Genomic DNA, 14,703 nt, shown 5'->3' on the forward strand with positions numbered 1-14,703 from the left:
CTGTGGTTGTTTTGGGTCTCATTGTGGTCGTTTTGAGTCTCTACATGTTGTTTTGGGTCTCTTTGTGGTCATTTGGGTCTCATTGTGGTCGTTTTTGCGTCTCATTGTGGTTGTTTTGGGTCTCATTGTGTCATATTAGGTCTCTTTGTGGTCGTTTTGGGTCTCATTGTGGTCGTTTTGGGTCTCATTGTGGTCGTTTTGGGTCTGTTTGTGTTCATTTTGGGTCTCTTTGTGGTCGTTTTGGGTCTCATTGTGGTCGTTTTTGGTCTTATTATGGACGTTTTGGGTCTCATTGTGGTCGTTTTGGGTCTCATTGTGGTCGTTTTGGGTCTCATTGTGTCATTTTAGGTCTCATTGTGGTCGTTTTGGGTCTCATTGTGGTCGTTTTGGGTCTCATTGTGGTCGTTTTGGGTCTGTTTGTGTTCATTTTGGGTCTCTTTGTGGTCGTTTTGGGTCTCATTGTGGTCGTTTTTGGTCTTATTATGGACGTTTTGGGTCTCATTGTGGTCGTTTTGGGTCTCATTGTGGTCGTTTTGGGTCTCATTGTGTCATTTTAGGTCTCATTGTGGTCGTTTTGGGTCTCATTGTGGTCGTTTTGGGTCTGTTTGTGTTCATTTTGGGTCTCTTTGTGGTCGTTTTGGGTCTCATTGTGGTCGTTTTTGGTCTCATTGTAGTCGTTTTTGGTCTCATTATGGACGTTTTGGGTCTCATTGTGGTCGTTTTGGGTCTCATTGTGTCATTTTAGGTCTCATTGTGGTCATTTTGGGTCTCTTATCGGTCATTTTCAGTCTGTATGTCGTTTTAGGTCTCGTTGTGGTCATTTGACAAACGTGTCGTCTGACTGTGTCGTTATGAATATTGTCACAATGTGTCATCGACCCGGCAGAATGACATTCATAACAGCACAGTCAACAGGGAGTGCAACAAGACGACAGAAGTGCAGTTTAAAGTTGAATGGACAGACAAATGTTATGTCTCATGTTCAGTCGACAGAGAAAGACATTATTATTAAATAGACACATAGACATGTCATATACTGTAATTTGGGCACATATGGAACCCGAGATATTTTAACTGCTGCCTCTGCAGGGCTCTGCGCCGTACCACGGTGAGGGAAGAGCAAATCTCTTATCATGTGAAGGAAGCCCGCTACCACCTGAGAGGTGGAGCTTCTACGTCACATTTCCTCCTAGGGAAATGAAAGTTAGTCTCAGAGACATCAGTGCTGCGGTCGAGACAAGTCTGAAGATAAATTCAACAGAATCCATCAAGTTTTTGTCAACAAAGCGGCAGAATCTCTGCCAAACACTGGTGAGTACACTGTCCTACAACGCTAAAATAAACTACACTAAATGTTTGGTCAAATTTAGTTAAAGCCAGATTATGAGTTGGCACATTTTTGGGGGCCATACAAATAATAATTGAGTATTTTATACCATGTAGTTCTTAAGATACTGAAAAACAAGTAACATTTGTTATCAACTGACATTAACCCGACAACAACAACATAAAAAGATCTGTGGACTTGAGGCCTTTCAGTTCACTCAGCCTGTACAAACTTCCTGTTGCATGTAACTTGACAAGCAGCAGCAACAGTTGTAGAAGATGGTGGTGTTTGAAGCAGTGTGTTGTAGCAGCCACTAGAGGATAGTATTGTACAGGTTTTAATCCTGACAGCAGCAATGTACACTCTCCTAAACGCTAAAATACACTAAACTAAATGTTTGGTCAAATTTAGTTAAAACCAGATGATGACTTGTCATTTTTTTGGGGGGCTATACAAATAGAAATGTGCTATTTTATACCGTGTAGTTCTTAGTGGGGGCAGTTAAGCATAACAAGTGTGCATTTTGCAATAAAAGCAACAAATGTGGCACAGATGTAGGTTTATATGTCATGAAAACATTTTGGCAAATTCTTTCTTAGGCGCTACCCACATAATCAGCTGTTCTGCTCATCCCACAAATGCATGATCTTTACAAGTTGGACATCATTGTGAAGGTCAATAAACAGGCTTTCCAACGAGGTAAAATACAATGACCATTAGCATTGTAACAACAGAGAAATAATCCACCAGACACAAGTTTCCGAACTTTTTTCTCCCAGTTTATATATATATACGGACAGCCTTTGAAAGATACGTGGATTCACACACCCAAATAGTTACAGAATCATGATTCTTCTTTTTCTTTACTACTTGCTCCTCTACATGCAAACACATGCAGTTGATGAAGCGCCACCCGTCACCTGATTCACCTGAGACAAACCAGGAGAACAGGCTGTTATTCTGCCTCACTGAGACGCCAAACACACGCTCATACACAGACTCAGAGACGGACGATAAGATTGACCTTCAGACCAAAACCACCACTTCCACTGAGAGAGGACATCTACAGGAGGGAATACTGGGAATACTGGGATAGCACCACTTCAACCAGCTGCTGGGCATGTCTGTAAAGGGGAGACTCGTGGGTACCCATAGAACCCATTTTCATTCACATATCCAGAGGTCAGAGGTCAAGGCATCCCTCTGAAAATGGTACCAACCATGTCATACTAGCTTGTCACGAGGGAGGTATTATAACGCTCCAAACTTATGCTAAATTTTGGCGAGGAAAAACGGACATGTCCATTTTCAATGGGGTCCCTTGACCTCTGACCTCCAGATCAGTGAATGTAAATGGGTTCTATGGGTACCCACGAGTCTCCCCTTTACAGACATGCCCACTTTATGATCATCACATGCAGTTTGGGGCAAGTCATAGTCAAGTCAGCACACTGACACACTGACAGCTGTTGTCAAACTGCAGCCCAACAGGCAACATGTTATGATTGGAGCATATTGTTTTATGCTAAATGCAGTACCTGTGAGGGTTTCTGGATCAATATCTGTCATTGTTTTGTGTTGTTAACTGATTTACAATAATAAATATGTATATACATTCGAATAAAGCAGCATATTTGTCCACTCCCATGTTGATAAGAGTATTAAATACTTGTCTAATCTCCCTTTAAGATGCATATAAAGCTAAAAAAAAATGTGTATATATGTAAATATATAAACTTGGAAAAAAAAGTTTGGAAATTGTGTTTGGTGGATTATTTCTCTGTTGTTACAATGTTAATTGGCATTGTATTTTACATGGTTGGAAAGCCTGTTTATTTACCTTCACAATGATGTCCAACTTGTAAGGATCATGTATTTGTGGGATGCTAAATGGTGTATTCTCCTGTTGGTGTTGACTCTTGTTTTGAGTTGTTTGGTGGATTGGATGATTGAACTCTATCAGTAACAAGGAACAAACAAGACATATTGGCTATTTTACACTTTATTCATTTTAATCCACCGTCAGGAGCCTCAGTAGCGGTGGAAGATCCATACGCAGCCACAACAGCCTGGCACCTCCTCCTCATGCTGGTCACCAACCTGGTCACACGTTGCTGTGAGATGGTGTTCCATTCCTCAGCCAAGATGCAACTTGGTTTTGCAGAACACCAGCTTCAACTTGCCCTATTGCGCGGGCCTTATGCAGATTAGACAAACTTGGCATGCCGATGCTTGGAGCAGACACAAATGATCCCTTTAGTAGGGCGCGGCACCCAGCAGGCCCCATGCACATCAGGCACCTGATTGGCAGCACCTGGAGCTCAAAACAAGAGTCAACACCAACAGGAGAATACTCTGTTTAGCATTGCCAGAGAATTTTGGCAAATGTTACTTTTACTACGCCCGCGCAATAGGGCAAGTTGAAGCTGGTGTTCTGCAAAACCAAGTTGTATCTTGGTATAGGAATGGAACGCCATCCCACAGCAAAGTGTGACCAGGTTGGTGACCAGCATGAGGACGAGGTGCCAGGCTGTTGTGGCTGCGTATGGATCTTCCACCACTACTGAGGCTCCTGACGGTGTATTAAATGAATAAAGTGTAAAATAGCCAATATGTCTTGTTTGTTCCTTGTTACTGATAGAGAGTTCAATCATCCAATCCACCAAACAACTCAAAACAAGAGTCAATACCAACAGGAGAATACACTGTTTACCATTGGCAGAGCATTTTGGCAAATGTTTCTTGGGCGCTCCCCACATAATCAGCTGTGCTGCTCATCCCACAAATGCCTGATCCTTACAAGTTGGACATCATTGTGAAGGTAAATAAACAGGCTTTCCAACCATGTAAAATACAATGACCATTAGCATTTTAACAACAAAGAAATAATCCACCAAACACAAGTTTCCGAACTTTGTTTTCCCAGTTTATAAACAAACCGCACCAGAGTCCGCTTGGAAGCGGACCGAGACCCACCTTTTCAGGTGGAACAGAGTTCAGTTGTTTCTTCAGCACCAGAGTTTGAATGAGCTTTCAGACCAGCCCAAACAAACCGTAACTGGACAAATAGACCTGAGTTTGTTTTAACCGAACCAAACGGGTTGTGCATTAAAGTAACCTTAGCGACCTGTTTCGCTGGCAATGGGACTGAATAGAGAGAGAGAAAAAGCAGCAGAAGCAATTGATGATGATTTTCTCCCTTAGTTGGGCCGATATCACGGCTAGTTAGCGATACAACCCAAAATTCTACCAAAGTTCAGTATCGCTTTAACTGTGATTAGAAGTTACTGGCAACCAAGCAATGTATCCAACGATATCTGTCAATTTTACTGCGAAAGAAAATATAAATACACCGATGGAAAGCTGAAGATCTTGCCGTTCTAAATGTGTATTTTAAAGGTTGTCATTCTACCATGAAGGCATGGGGGTGAAGTTTGACCCTGAAGTGACCTTGCTCCTTTTATTGGGTTTTCCTGTTTTTCTCAGGTTAAAAGCTTTTAAAAAGTACCTTTAAAAATAAAGAGGTAATAAAATCATGCCTGTGATCTTCTGACATCTGATCTAATCAGCTTGAACACATCTTGGAAATCATCAACAGTCAAAAAATCAGTTTTCTGCAACATTTTGAAATTTGATGCGCCTATTTGGCGGCCTTTTTGGAAAATGGCTGCCATGTCCCTCAGGGGCCAAATTGGCGGCGCCCCGATATCTATATCTTTTCGTAACATATAAAGCTACATCTGTGCCACATTTGTTGCTTTTATTGCAAACTGCACAATTGTTAAGAACATTTCAGCTTAGCGGCCCCACTATAAGATACTGAACAACAAGTAACATTTCTTATCAACTGACATTAACCTGACAACAACAACATGAAAAGATCTGTGGGCTTGAGGCCTTTCAGTTCACTCAGCCTGTACCAACTTCCTGTTGCATGTAACTTGACAAGCAGCAGCAACAGTTGTAGAGGATGGTGGTGTTTGAAGCAGTGTGTTGTAGCAGCCACTAGAGGAAAGTATTGTACAGGTTTTAATCCTGACAGCAGCAGCACAGATGAAGGCTTCCATACTTTTTCTTTTTACTTTTAGTACATACTGCAGCTGCCCTTACAAAGTGCATACTGCTGCATGCAGTATGCAAACAATTAGTTACATACTACTTTGACCCTCTTGCTCATATATCTGCCGCGCAGAGGATTGTGGGTAACACTTTATAATAACCATCATTTATAAATGATAAATTGAAAATTAATTAAAATTTAGTTAATAGTTATTTTACTGTTAAGAAACCATGAAATTATGATAGTCATTTTGAATCTCTTTTGAGTAATTTTTGTGTCCCTGTGTGATAAATATTTTTATATCACACAGACAGATGACGGGTTGGACAGCAGAAGAGTCAGAAAAGTGAACTGCTGTTCATTTTGTCCAGTTCAAACTGAGCGGTGCCCTCTAAAGCCAGCGGGATGATGGAGGTGGCAGCGCTTGGCCGGCCTTTCAGCCTCGGGATGTTATACGACTGCCGTAAAGACTCACTCGTCCCTGGTAAGGATTTACATGTGAAGATACTTAATGCTTCACAACCACAATTCAGTATTTAAATGTATATTATATATACACACAGACAAAGATCTGTTGATCAGTTCTGCTCCTTTATTCTTATTAGTTATCCACCTTATATCCAAGTCATGAAATCCTTTTGATATTTATTGTTGTAATCACCCAAGAAGGGCTCTCTTCATTATCATACACCCTCTCGGAGGAAATATATAACTGAAGAAACAATTCCACAATTTTCAAGTATGGTGAGGAGGATGCTGAGACATTCACCTTCAATTTAATTTGTATGATCATCTAATCTGTCTGGTACAACACCTTCTCCTGTCTAGCTGGTTCTGGACGCTGATGTTTGCTTCTACTTTTGCAGGCTTGACACTGTGGGACTGTGATGCCCTTGGAAAAGATACAAGAGAAAGACCAAAACCTAGCAATGACTTTGAGATAGTTGCATCTGAATCAATTGCAGATAAATCTTCAGCACTAAATGTCAAAGCATCTCTGAAAGCAAGTTTCTTATGTGGACTGGTTGAGGTTGGAGGATCGGCAAAATACCTGAACGATAGTAAGACTTCCAAAAATCAGGCCAGAGTAACACTGAATTACAAAGCTACCACAAAGTTCCAGGAACTGTCGATGAATCATCTTGGAAGAGGCAATGTGAAGCATCCGTATGTCTTTGATAAAGGAATAGCAACACATGTAGTCACTGGTATCCTTCATGGGGCACAAGCCTTCTTTGTCTTTGACCGTGAGGTGTCTCTAAAGGAAGATCATCAAGTCATTCAGGGAAACTTGAAAGTAATGATCAAGAAGATTCCTGACTTTGCGATAGAAGGTGAAGGTTCGCTGAAAATGGAAGACAAGGACAAAGAAAATGTTGAGAAATTCTCCTGCAGATTCTTTGGAGATTTTTCCCTTCAGAAACCTCCGACATCCTTTCAGGATGCAGTGGAAGTCTACCAAAGTCTGCCAAAATTGCTGGGAGCCAACGGAGAAAACGCCGTACCGATGAAAGTCTGGCTGTTGCCACTGACAACTTTAGATTCTTCTTCTGCTAAACTCGTACGTCAGATAAGTATAAGATTAGTTCAAGAATCCCAGCATGTCCTGGAGGACTTCAGTGAGCTGGAAATGAGGTGCAATGATGCATTAAAAACCACCACTGCACAGCAGTTCCCACAGATTGGCGAAAAGATTAAAACCTTTAAAGAGATGTGCTCTGAGTTCAGACTGGAACTTCAAGGAACCTTTGCAAAGAAACTTCCATTAATCCGAGGAGGAGGAGAAGAGGAGGCTGTGCTCGCTGAGATCTTGAAGAAGAGATGCTCTTCTCCTTTCAACACAAAAAACCTGAACGAGTGGATGGACTGTAAAGAGAGAGAAGTCAACACATTGAAGTCTTTCACCAACATGATGAAAAACACCAAGATCGTTCCATCTGAAAATGGTCTTCACGAAGAAATTCTCAGTACAGAGCATGCTATGTGTTTTGTTTTCACCTCGCTGGGAAGTGCTGAACCATACCTCTCAACTTTATCAAACTACTTAGAACAAACACCAGACGACCCTCAAGATCCACGCACTCAGGATGTAGAGAAGAAACAATGGTACGCCTCAAAAGAAGTAGCAGGTGTGATGAGGCATAAAGCAAAGCTCTTCAGTGACTTTGCAGAGGCCAACAAGGAGAACAAGAACATTAAGTTCTTGACAGTGGGATCAACAAATGAGACACAGAAAGGTTCAAGCATCTACCTTTATAAAGACGGCTTTCCAGACAATGAGAACTTTGAGCCGCCTTCAAAACCTGAAACGGTAACAGTAGGTGATATAAACCACAACAGTGTGACACTGAAGATTTCTCCACCCAGATTTGGAGCAGAGAACATCACCTCCTACTCTGTTGAGTACTGTGTCACTGGAGAGGAAGGATGGAAACAGAAGACAGCATCAACAACTGAAGAAGTCACAGTGAGCGATCTGAGTCCTAACACAGAGTATATGTTCAGATGCAGAGCAGTGACCTCAGCAGGTTGGGTTTGGCCAGCCAATGAAGTCGGTGGTTCCATTAAAACCTTACCTTGCAGCCCTCCTGGAAAACCTCAAGTTGAACCAAACTCAAGTGAGTTATCAGTTAGTTGGGAGAAACCTGCTGAGCTTGGACAAGATGTCCACATCTTGAGCTACATCCTGGAGTACGCCGTAAAGGACAACAGGGTGAAAGAGGAAGATCTCCAATGGAGCCAAATGATGTCAAGAGCTGAAAAGGCGATCATTTCAGAGCTTCATTCAGAGACAGAATATGTCGTCAGAGTCCGATGTGATTGTGGTGTAGACGTCAGAAGCAAAGAGAGCATCACTGTTAATGTCTGCACAACAACATTTACACTCACAGAATTCCTCAAAAGTACAAGTGAAAGGATGAATCACGAGTCACCCTCAGTTTATCAACTGATTCTGACAGAAGAAGATATGGACATCGATGGATGCCGCAGGTTTAACTTTGGCAAAGAAAGCACGAGGCAAAATTGCACTATTGTGCTTTTTGGAGCGACTGGATCAGGAAAGTCCACTCTGATCAATGGAATGATCAACTACATTGTTGGTGTGGAATGGGAGGACACTTTCAGATTTCAATTAATTGATGAGGATCAACTGAGATCACAAGCTGAAAGCCAGACCTCTGAAGTCACTGTGTACAAGATCAACCACCAGGATGGTTTTAAAATAGATCACTCACTGACCATTGTGGACACTCCAGGGTTTGGAGATACAAGAGACATAGAAAGAGACGAGGAGATCATTGAACATCTGCGTAATCTCTTCTCTGCTGAGCACGGCGTCAGTGACATTGACGCTGTGTGTTTTGTAGCTCCGGCTGCTTTAGCACAATTCACACCATCACAGGAATGTGTGTTTGATTCTGTGCTCTCGATCTTTGGCGAAGATGTGGCAGAAAACATCCGGATTCTGGTGACACTTGCAGACGGCCAGCAACCAGCAGTTCTAGAGGCAATCAATGCTTCAGGTTTCTCATGTCCTAGAACAAAAGGCGGGCTGCCAATTCACTTCAAATTCAACAATTCTGCGTTGTTTGCAGACAACAGATCATCTGCAGCAGACAACATGAGTGATGAAGATGAAGATGTGGGCTTTGAACAGATGTGTTGGAACATGGGGACAAAAGGCATGAAGAGGTTCTTTGTTGCTTTGAATGTCATAGAAACCAAAAGCTTGACAATGACAAAGGAGGTCCTCAGAGAAAGAAAGCAGCTCGAAAATACATATGAGAATTTACAGGAGCAGGTTAAAGTTGCGATAGCTAGGTGGGAGAGCTAAAAGAGACAGCTGTAAAGCTTCAACGTCATAAGGAAGAGATCAACAGAAATGAGAACTTTGAGTTTGAAGTCGCCTTCTAAATGCCTGTTAAAGTAGATATTTCTGGTACTGGATCTCAAAAGTACAGGTGGGAGTATGAGAAGGTTAAAGAAAAATGTACGGTGAAAGAGCTGAAAGAAAAGTACCTACAACCTTCAGAGGCTAAGAAACCTGATGAGGCGTTGGTTGAAAAACTGAGGGCTGAATATTATCGTTTGCACGCAGAGGTGGTGAAACTTTTGGAGAGCTCTGCTGAGTGTTTTAACAGACTTAAAGAGAGAACACTGAAGCCACTCGAAAGTTAATTGATATGCTGATTGAGAGAGAGAAATCTGAGACCAAGTTAGGCTGGAATTGTCGAGTTAGTTACTTACTAGTCTTAAAAAGGAACAGTGTTCGCTGATTGCAGAAAGACATACTATTCACAGATAATGCACAAAGAACAAAACAGGACAGAGAGTCTCGATATTGACACTAAATTACTTTGACAATAGAAAACCTGAAGCATAAATGTCTTTGAGACAAAGAGTTACTGACAGTAACTTACAGTTTTCTTTTGTACAAACATATTCCTGCACGAGTTATTTGCATATTCTGTTTACCAAAAAGTAAAAAAACATTAACTTTAAACGTTTAAATCTGCAGCTCTATTAACTCAGCAAACCTGAACACTGAAAATGTGATAGTACTTTCTGTTATGATCATTTAAACATTATTATTTTTACACTGCGCCCTGTTGACATCGTTCAATAGACCCTTTGACAGCCAACATCATGAAAAATGTGCGTGCGCATGTTGGCAACTAAAGTGTCATTTTGCCCCAGCCATCCAGACGTGTACGCGAGCTTTAAACATTTAATTTAAACTGCTAACAGCATCAAAATGGCTGGCTGTTCCACGTTCAGTATCTGAATCGATATTCCAACAGCGGACTCAAATTCTACAGAATTCCAACAGGATCACGACCGTTTCAAAGGAACTGGTGTTTCGATTTAACAAGTGACCTTTGTTAACTGGTGATGTTCAGCCGAATGTGTCCGTGGTCGCTCGTAGTAACTTACGTAAATGTTCGGCATAGATAATAAAAAAGTCAAGTAAAGTCAATTTTATTTGTATGCCCAACAGCCAGAGCAACACAACCTCCTCTCCATGCCAGATAGATAGAGCCAGAGCAACACAACCTCCTCTCCACGCCAGATAGATAGAGCCAGAGCAACACAACCTCCTCTCCACGCCACATAGAGCCAGAGCAACATTACCTCCTCTCCACGCCAGATAGATAGAGCCAGAGCAACACAACCTCCTCTCAACGCCAGATAGATAGAGCCAGAGCAACACAACCTCCTCTCCACGCCAGATAGATAGAGCCAGAGCAACACAACCTCCTCTCCACTCCAGATAGATAGAGCCAGAGCAACACAACCTCCTCTCCATGCCAGATAGATAGAGCCAGAGCAACACAACCTCCTCTCCACGCCAGATAGATAGAGCCAGAGCAACACAACCTCCTCTCCACGCCACATAGAGCCAGAGCAACACAACCTCCTCTCAACGCCAGATAGATAGAGCCAGAGCAACACAACCTCCTCTCCACTCCAGATAGATAGAGCCAGAGCAACACAACCTCCTCTCCATGCCAGATAGATAGAGCCAGAGCAACACAACCTCCTCTCCACGCCAGATAGATAGAGCCAGAGCAACACAACCTCCTCTCCACGCCACATAGAGCCAGAGCAACACGACCTCCTCTCCACGCCAGATAGATAGAGCCAGAGCAACACAACCTCCTCTCCACGCCAGATAGATAGAGCCAGAGCAACACAACCTCCTCTCCACACCAGATAGATAGAGCCAGAGCAACATAACCTCCTCTCAACGCCAGATAGATAGAGCCAGAGCAACACAACCTCCTCTCCACGCCAGATAGATAGAGCCAGAGCAACACAACCTCCTCTCCACGACAGATAGATAGAGCCAGAGCAACACAACCTCCTCTCCACACCAGATAGATAGAGCCAGGGCAACACAACCTCCTCTCAACGCCAGATAGATAGAGCCAGAGCAACACAACCTCCTCTCAACGCCAGATAGATAGAGCCAGAGCAACACAACCTCCTCTCCACGCCAGATAGATAGAGCCAGAGCAACACAACCTCCTCTCCACGACAGATAGATAGAGCCAGAGCAACACAACCTCCTCTCCACCTTGTAACCTTGAGAGAGGACCAGATTTTAGTTTTTAATACACAGTTGCTCAGTAATGTAAACTAGGCAGATGAGTAGGTATTTAAAATTGATTGAAGGCTTGAAGCAAAGAGGTGAACCTCTGGTGTTTTTTTGACAACAGCCGCTGCCGCCATTTTGGACTGAAAATACTTATGTTATTCATAATATTTTATTGTTCAACACAGGCCATTTTGGGTAGAATGTGACAATAGAATAGAAATCATTTTGTTTTACTTTTGTACGGCACTTTGTAGGCGGATGTTTACTGCCGTCTGGCAGTCACTTTCAGTCCAAAATGGCGGAAGCGTAGCTTTGCTGCTGTGTCCTGATGTTGCAATGGAACGAACAATTGGCTTTCACTTCTTAGTATGTTCTTTACTGTCACTATGAGCAACCAAAGCGCATTCGGTTGAGAGTCACCAGTTAACACGGTCACTCGTTAAACCAAAACACTTCTATGGCTGCAAGCTATTAAACGTGATGACTACCGCTGGACTGAGGACACGATCAAAAAAATACTCCTATTTGTATCGCCCATTTTGAAACTCAATAAACTCAAAAATCGGAGTCTATGTCATGGTATTTCACCACAGATAACGTAGTTGGAAGCATCTACTGACTTGTATGCTTGTAATTCCTTGCTGGTGTAAACTTACACGCTGGTTTCTCAAACAAATACGTGTATGTATCAGGCCACTGAACATTGGGCTATTTGCTAAAGTCTTCTACTTTCTCACTAATAGCACACAGACCTGGAAAGTCAATTTGTTTAGGTTGCATTCGCGATCTTTGGTGGTTATTGTCCTTGCATAGCTTGACGGTCTATTGCACTCCACCATATCTCCATTGCCAAACTGTGTGTGCACACTTACAGACGTCGTTATTGTTTACAAACAGTAAAAAGGTCTATACAGGTTTTTAAACATGAATATCTGCTTCTTGTTAAGTTTTTAAGTTTAATTTTTATGCTCTTCACTTTATTTTCTTTGAGATTTGAAAATGAATGTGATTTATGTTAATTACTTATTATATTGATGTGTATTGAATTATGTTATTCTTGTCCTGTAGTAATAAGGTGGCTTTTACTGAGTAATGGAGAAGTTATTACATGATAAACAATGAATAAGGAAAATGTTACTGGAAAGTACATTTAAATCAGAAGAACAAATTTTAGTAAAATGAACTTAAAGAACAAAGAAAAGTACCTGAAAGCCTCAGAGGCTGAGACACCTGTTCATTGATTGTAAAACTGTCGTAAAGCTCCACTCAACAATAATAACTTGTTTTATTTTTGTATTTTTTACATAAAGGTTTAAATATATTTATTTTGCACCCAGTTAACATTGTTCATATTTGTTTTTGCACTGGGTTATCAGCTTCCTGCTTATTTTAACATTATCTATTAAGTTTATTTTGTCTGAGATTTGAATGCATGAATCATTTTAATCATTCCTGATACTGATGTGTACTGACATACATTTTATTGTTCTGTGTGGTAATGTGGTGGCTCCCACTGAAAGATGGAGAAATCATTAACTAATAAACAATCAAGAAATGTTATTATTGCCTCAAGTGTTGTCTGTTGACCTCTAATGTGTCCGTGTGGCCTTCTTTACCTTCTGCAGCTACGTTTTCTCTTCCGGGACCTTCCAGGTTACTCGTTACACTGCTGACATTCACTTCAATCCATCCTACAGCAGCGCTGGAAAGTAACTGAGTACATTTACTCAACTAGTGTACTGAAGTACAGTTCTGAGGTACTTGTACTTTATTTGAGTATTTCCGTTTTCTGCTACTTTATTCTTCTACTCAACATCTGCTGGAGACACAGGTCTTAGCTGGTCTGGTTATTAGCAACCATTAAAGATAATATTAATATCAATTACATTAATGTTAAAAGAATTATCAATATATATTAATAATAATGTGGACACTAAAATTATGTTGATGTTGGTTCTCGCCACAATGCACTTTATTCTAAGTCGTCACAACGTGTCATCTGACTGTGTTGTTATGAATGTCGTCACAACGTGTCATCTGACTGTGTTGTTATGAATGTCGTCACAACGTGTCGTCGACCCAGCAGGATGATATTCATGACAGTACAGTCAGTCAACAGGGAGTGCAACAAGATGACAGAAGTCTCTCATCACTGTCAGTAGTTCTTCGCCTGGCCCCGCTGTTGATGATGGAGCTGCAGGTGTGATGAGATCTGCTCCGTACCTGCCCCCCTCCTCATCCTCCTCTGAGGACGTCGTAGTATGATCCGTCTCCCCAGCCGGGTCCACCCTGGCTGCCGTGCCCTCCTCTGACCGCCCTTGCCGTTGGGAACGCAGTCCCGTGCGCTCCCGTGTGGTTATGTCCTTCTGACTAGCCATCCCACTTCTGACACCATATGTCGCAGGGTTCTACTTCAAAACTTCGTACAACATGAAAACACTGGCGTAGTCGGAAAACGTTGTATTAGTCCCTTTTATTATGCTGGCCTCCCAAAGTGCAAGCAGCGCCAATATTTACAAAAGGTGAAAAAATAGAAAATAAGCTATGTACAAAAACATCAAATAGCACTGAAAATTGAGTTCCTCAATAACTCCATACTTTTCTTTCAGAAACAGGCAAAAAAAAAAAAAAAATCCAAAATGTAATCCGTGAGTTCACTGAATGTTACCTTCTCTGTAACCAAACCAAGACAAGACTGACTTCAGCAGGCCAAGATGACCCCCTTTTAAACTAATAGACCCTCTCCTGGGCATATTACTGACATAGAAAATTACAATTAACAACATTCTTCAGCAGAGAAGACATTTATAGCCCCTTTAACCTCGGGTTATTTTACATATAAATTCTACACCTCCGTCTAATCAATAATGTTTGGGAACAGAGAAGTGTGTGTGTGTGTGTGTGTTTGCGTGTGTGCGTGTGTGTGTGTGTGTGTGTCACATTGCAGTTCAAAGTTGAATAGACAGACAAATGTTTTGTCTCATGTTCAGTCGACATAGACAGCCATTATTATTACATAGACAAATAGACGTGACATAAGTTTGGCACATATGGAACCCGATACTATGCACTCTTTTTGGGGAGATATTTTACCTGCTGCCTCTGCAGGGCTCTGCGCCGTACCACGGTGAGGGAAGAGCAAATCTCTCATCATGTGAAGGAAGCCCGCTACCACCTGAGAGGTGGAGCATCACTGAAAGAGGAGAGCTTCTACGT

General features: G+C 41.8%; 1 protein-coding gene across 3 annotated transcripts; it reads left to right on the forward strand.

Annotated features, from left to right (window-relative positions):
- Positions 1–1,183: 1,183 nt before the first annotated feature.
- On the forward strand, positions 1,184–13,047 carry LOC141776383 (verrucotoxin subunit beta-like). 3 transcript variants are annotated; one of them, XM_074649919.1, is made up of 4 exons: positions 1,184–1,311; positions 5,698–5,871; positions 6,254–8,734; positions 8,767–8,950. In XM_074649919.1, exons 2-4 carry the CDS (start codon positions 5,793–5,795, stop codon positions 8,802–8,804), a joined length of 2,598 nt encoding a protein of 865 aa, XP_074506020.1. In that variant the 5' UTR covers positions 1,184–1,311; positions 5,698–5,792; the 3' UTR covers positions 8,805–8,950. The 3 variants fall into 3 exon arrangements, with proteins under 3 accessions (XP_074506020.1, XP_074506018.1, XP_074506019.1); XM_074649917.1 differs by having other exon boundaries at positions 6,254–13,047; XM_074649918.1 differs by lacking the exons at positions 1,184–1,311; positions 5,698–5,871 and adding an exon at positions 5,950–6,131 and having other exon boundaries at positions 6,254–13,047.
- Positions 13,048–14,703: the final 1,656 nt, after the last annotated feature.

Source organism: Sebastes fasciatus, chromosome 11, assembly GCF_043250625.1.
Source record: "Sebastes fasciatus isolate fSebFas1 chromosome 11, fSebFas1.pri, whole genome shotgun sequence".
Taxonomy (NCBI): domain Eukaryota; kingdom Metazoa; phylum Chordata; class Actinopteri; order Perciformes; family Sebastidae; genus Sebastes; species Sebastes fasciatus.

What these genes read in the sequence shown, in the direction of transcription:
- LOC141776383 (XM_074649917.1), top strand. Translation starts at nt 5,793, where the DNA reads ATGATGGAGGTGGCAGCGCTTGGCCGGCCTTTCAGCCTCGGGATGTTA. An exon ending in TAAAGACTCACTCGTCCCTG is followed by an intron (nt 5,872 to 6,253) that starts GTAAGGATTTAC and finishes CTACTTTTGCAG; the next exon opens with GCTTGACACTGTGGGACTGT.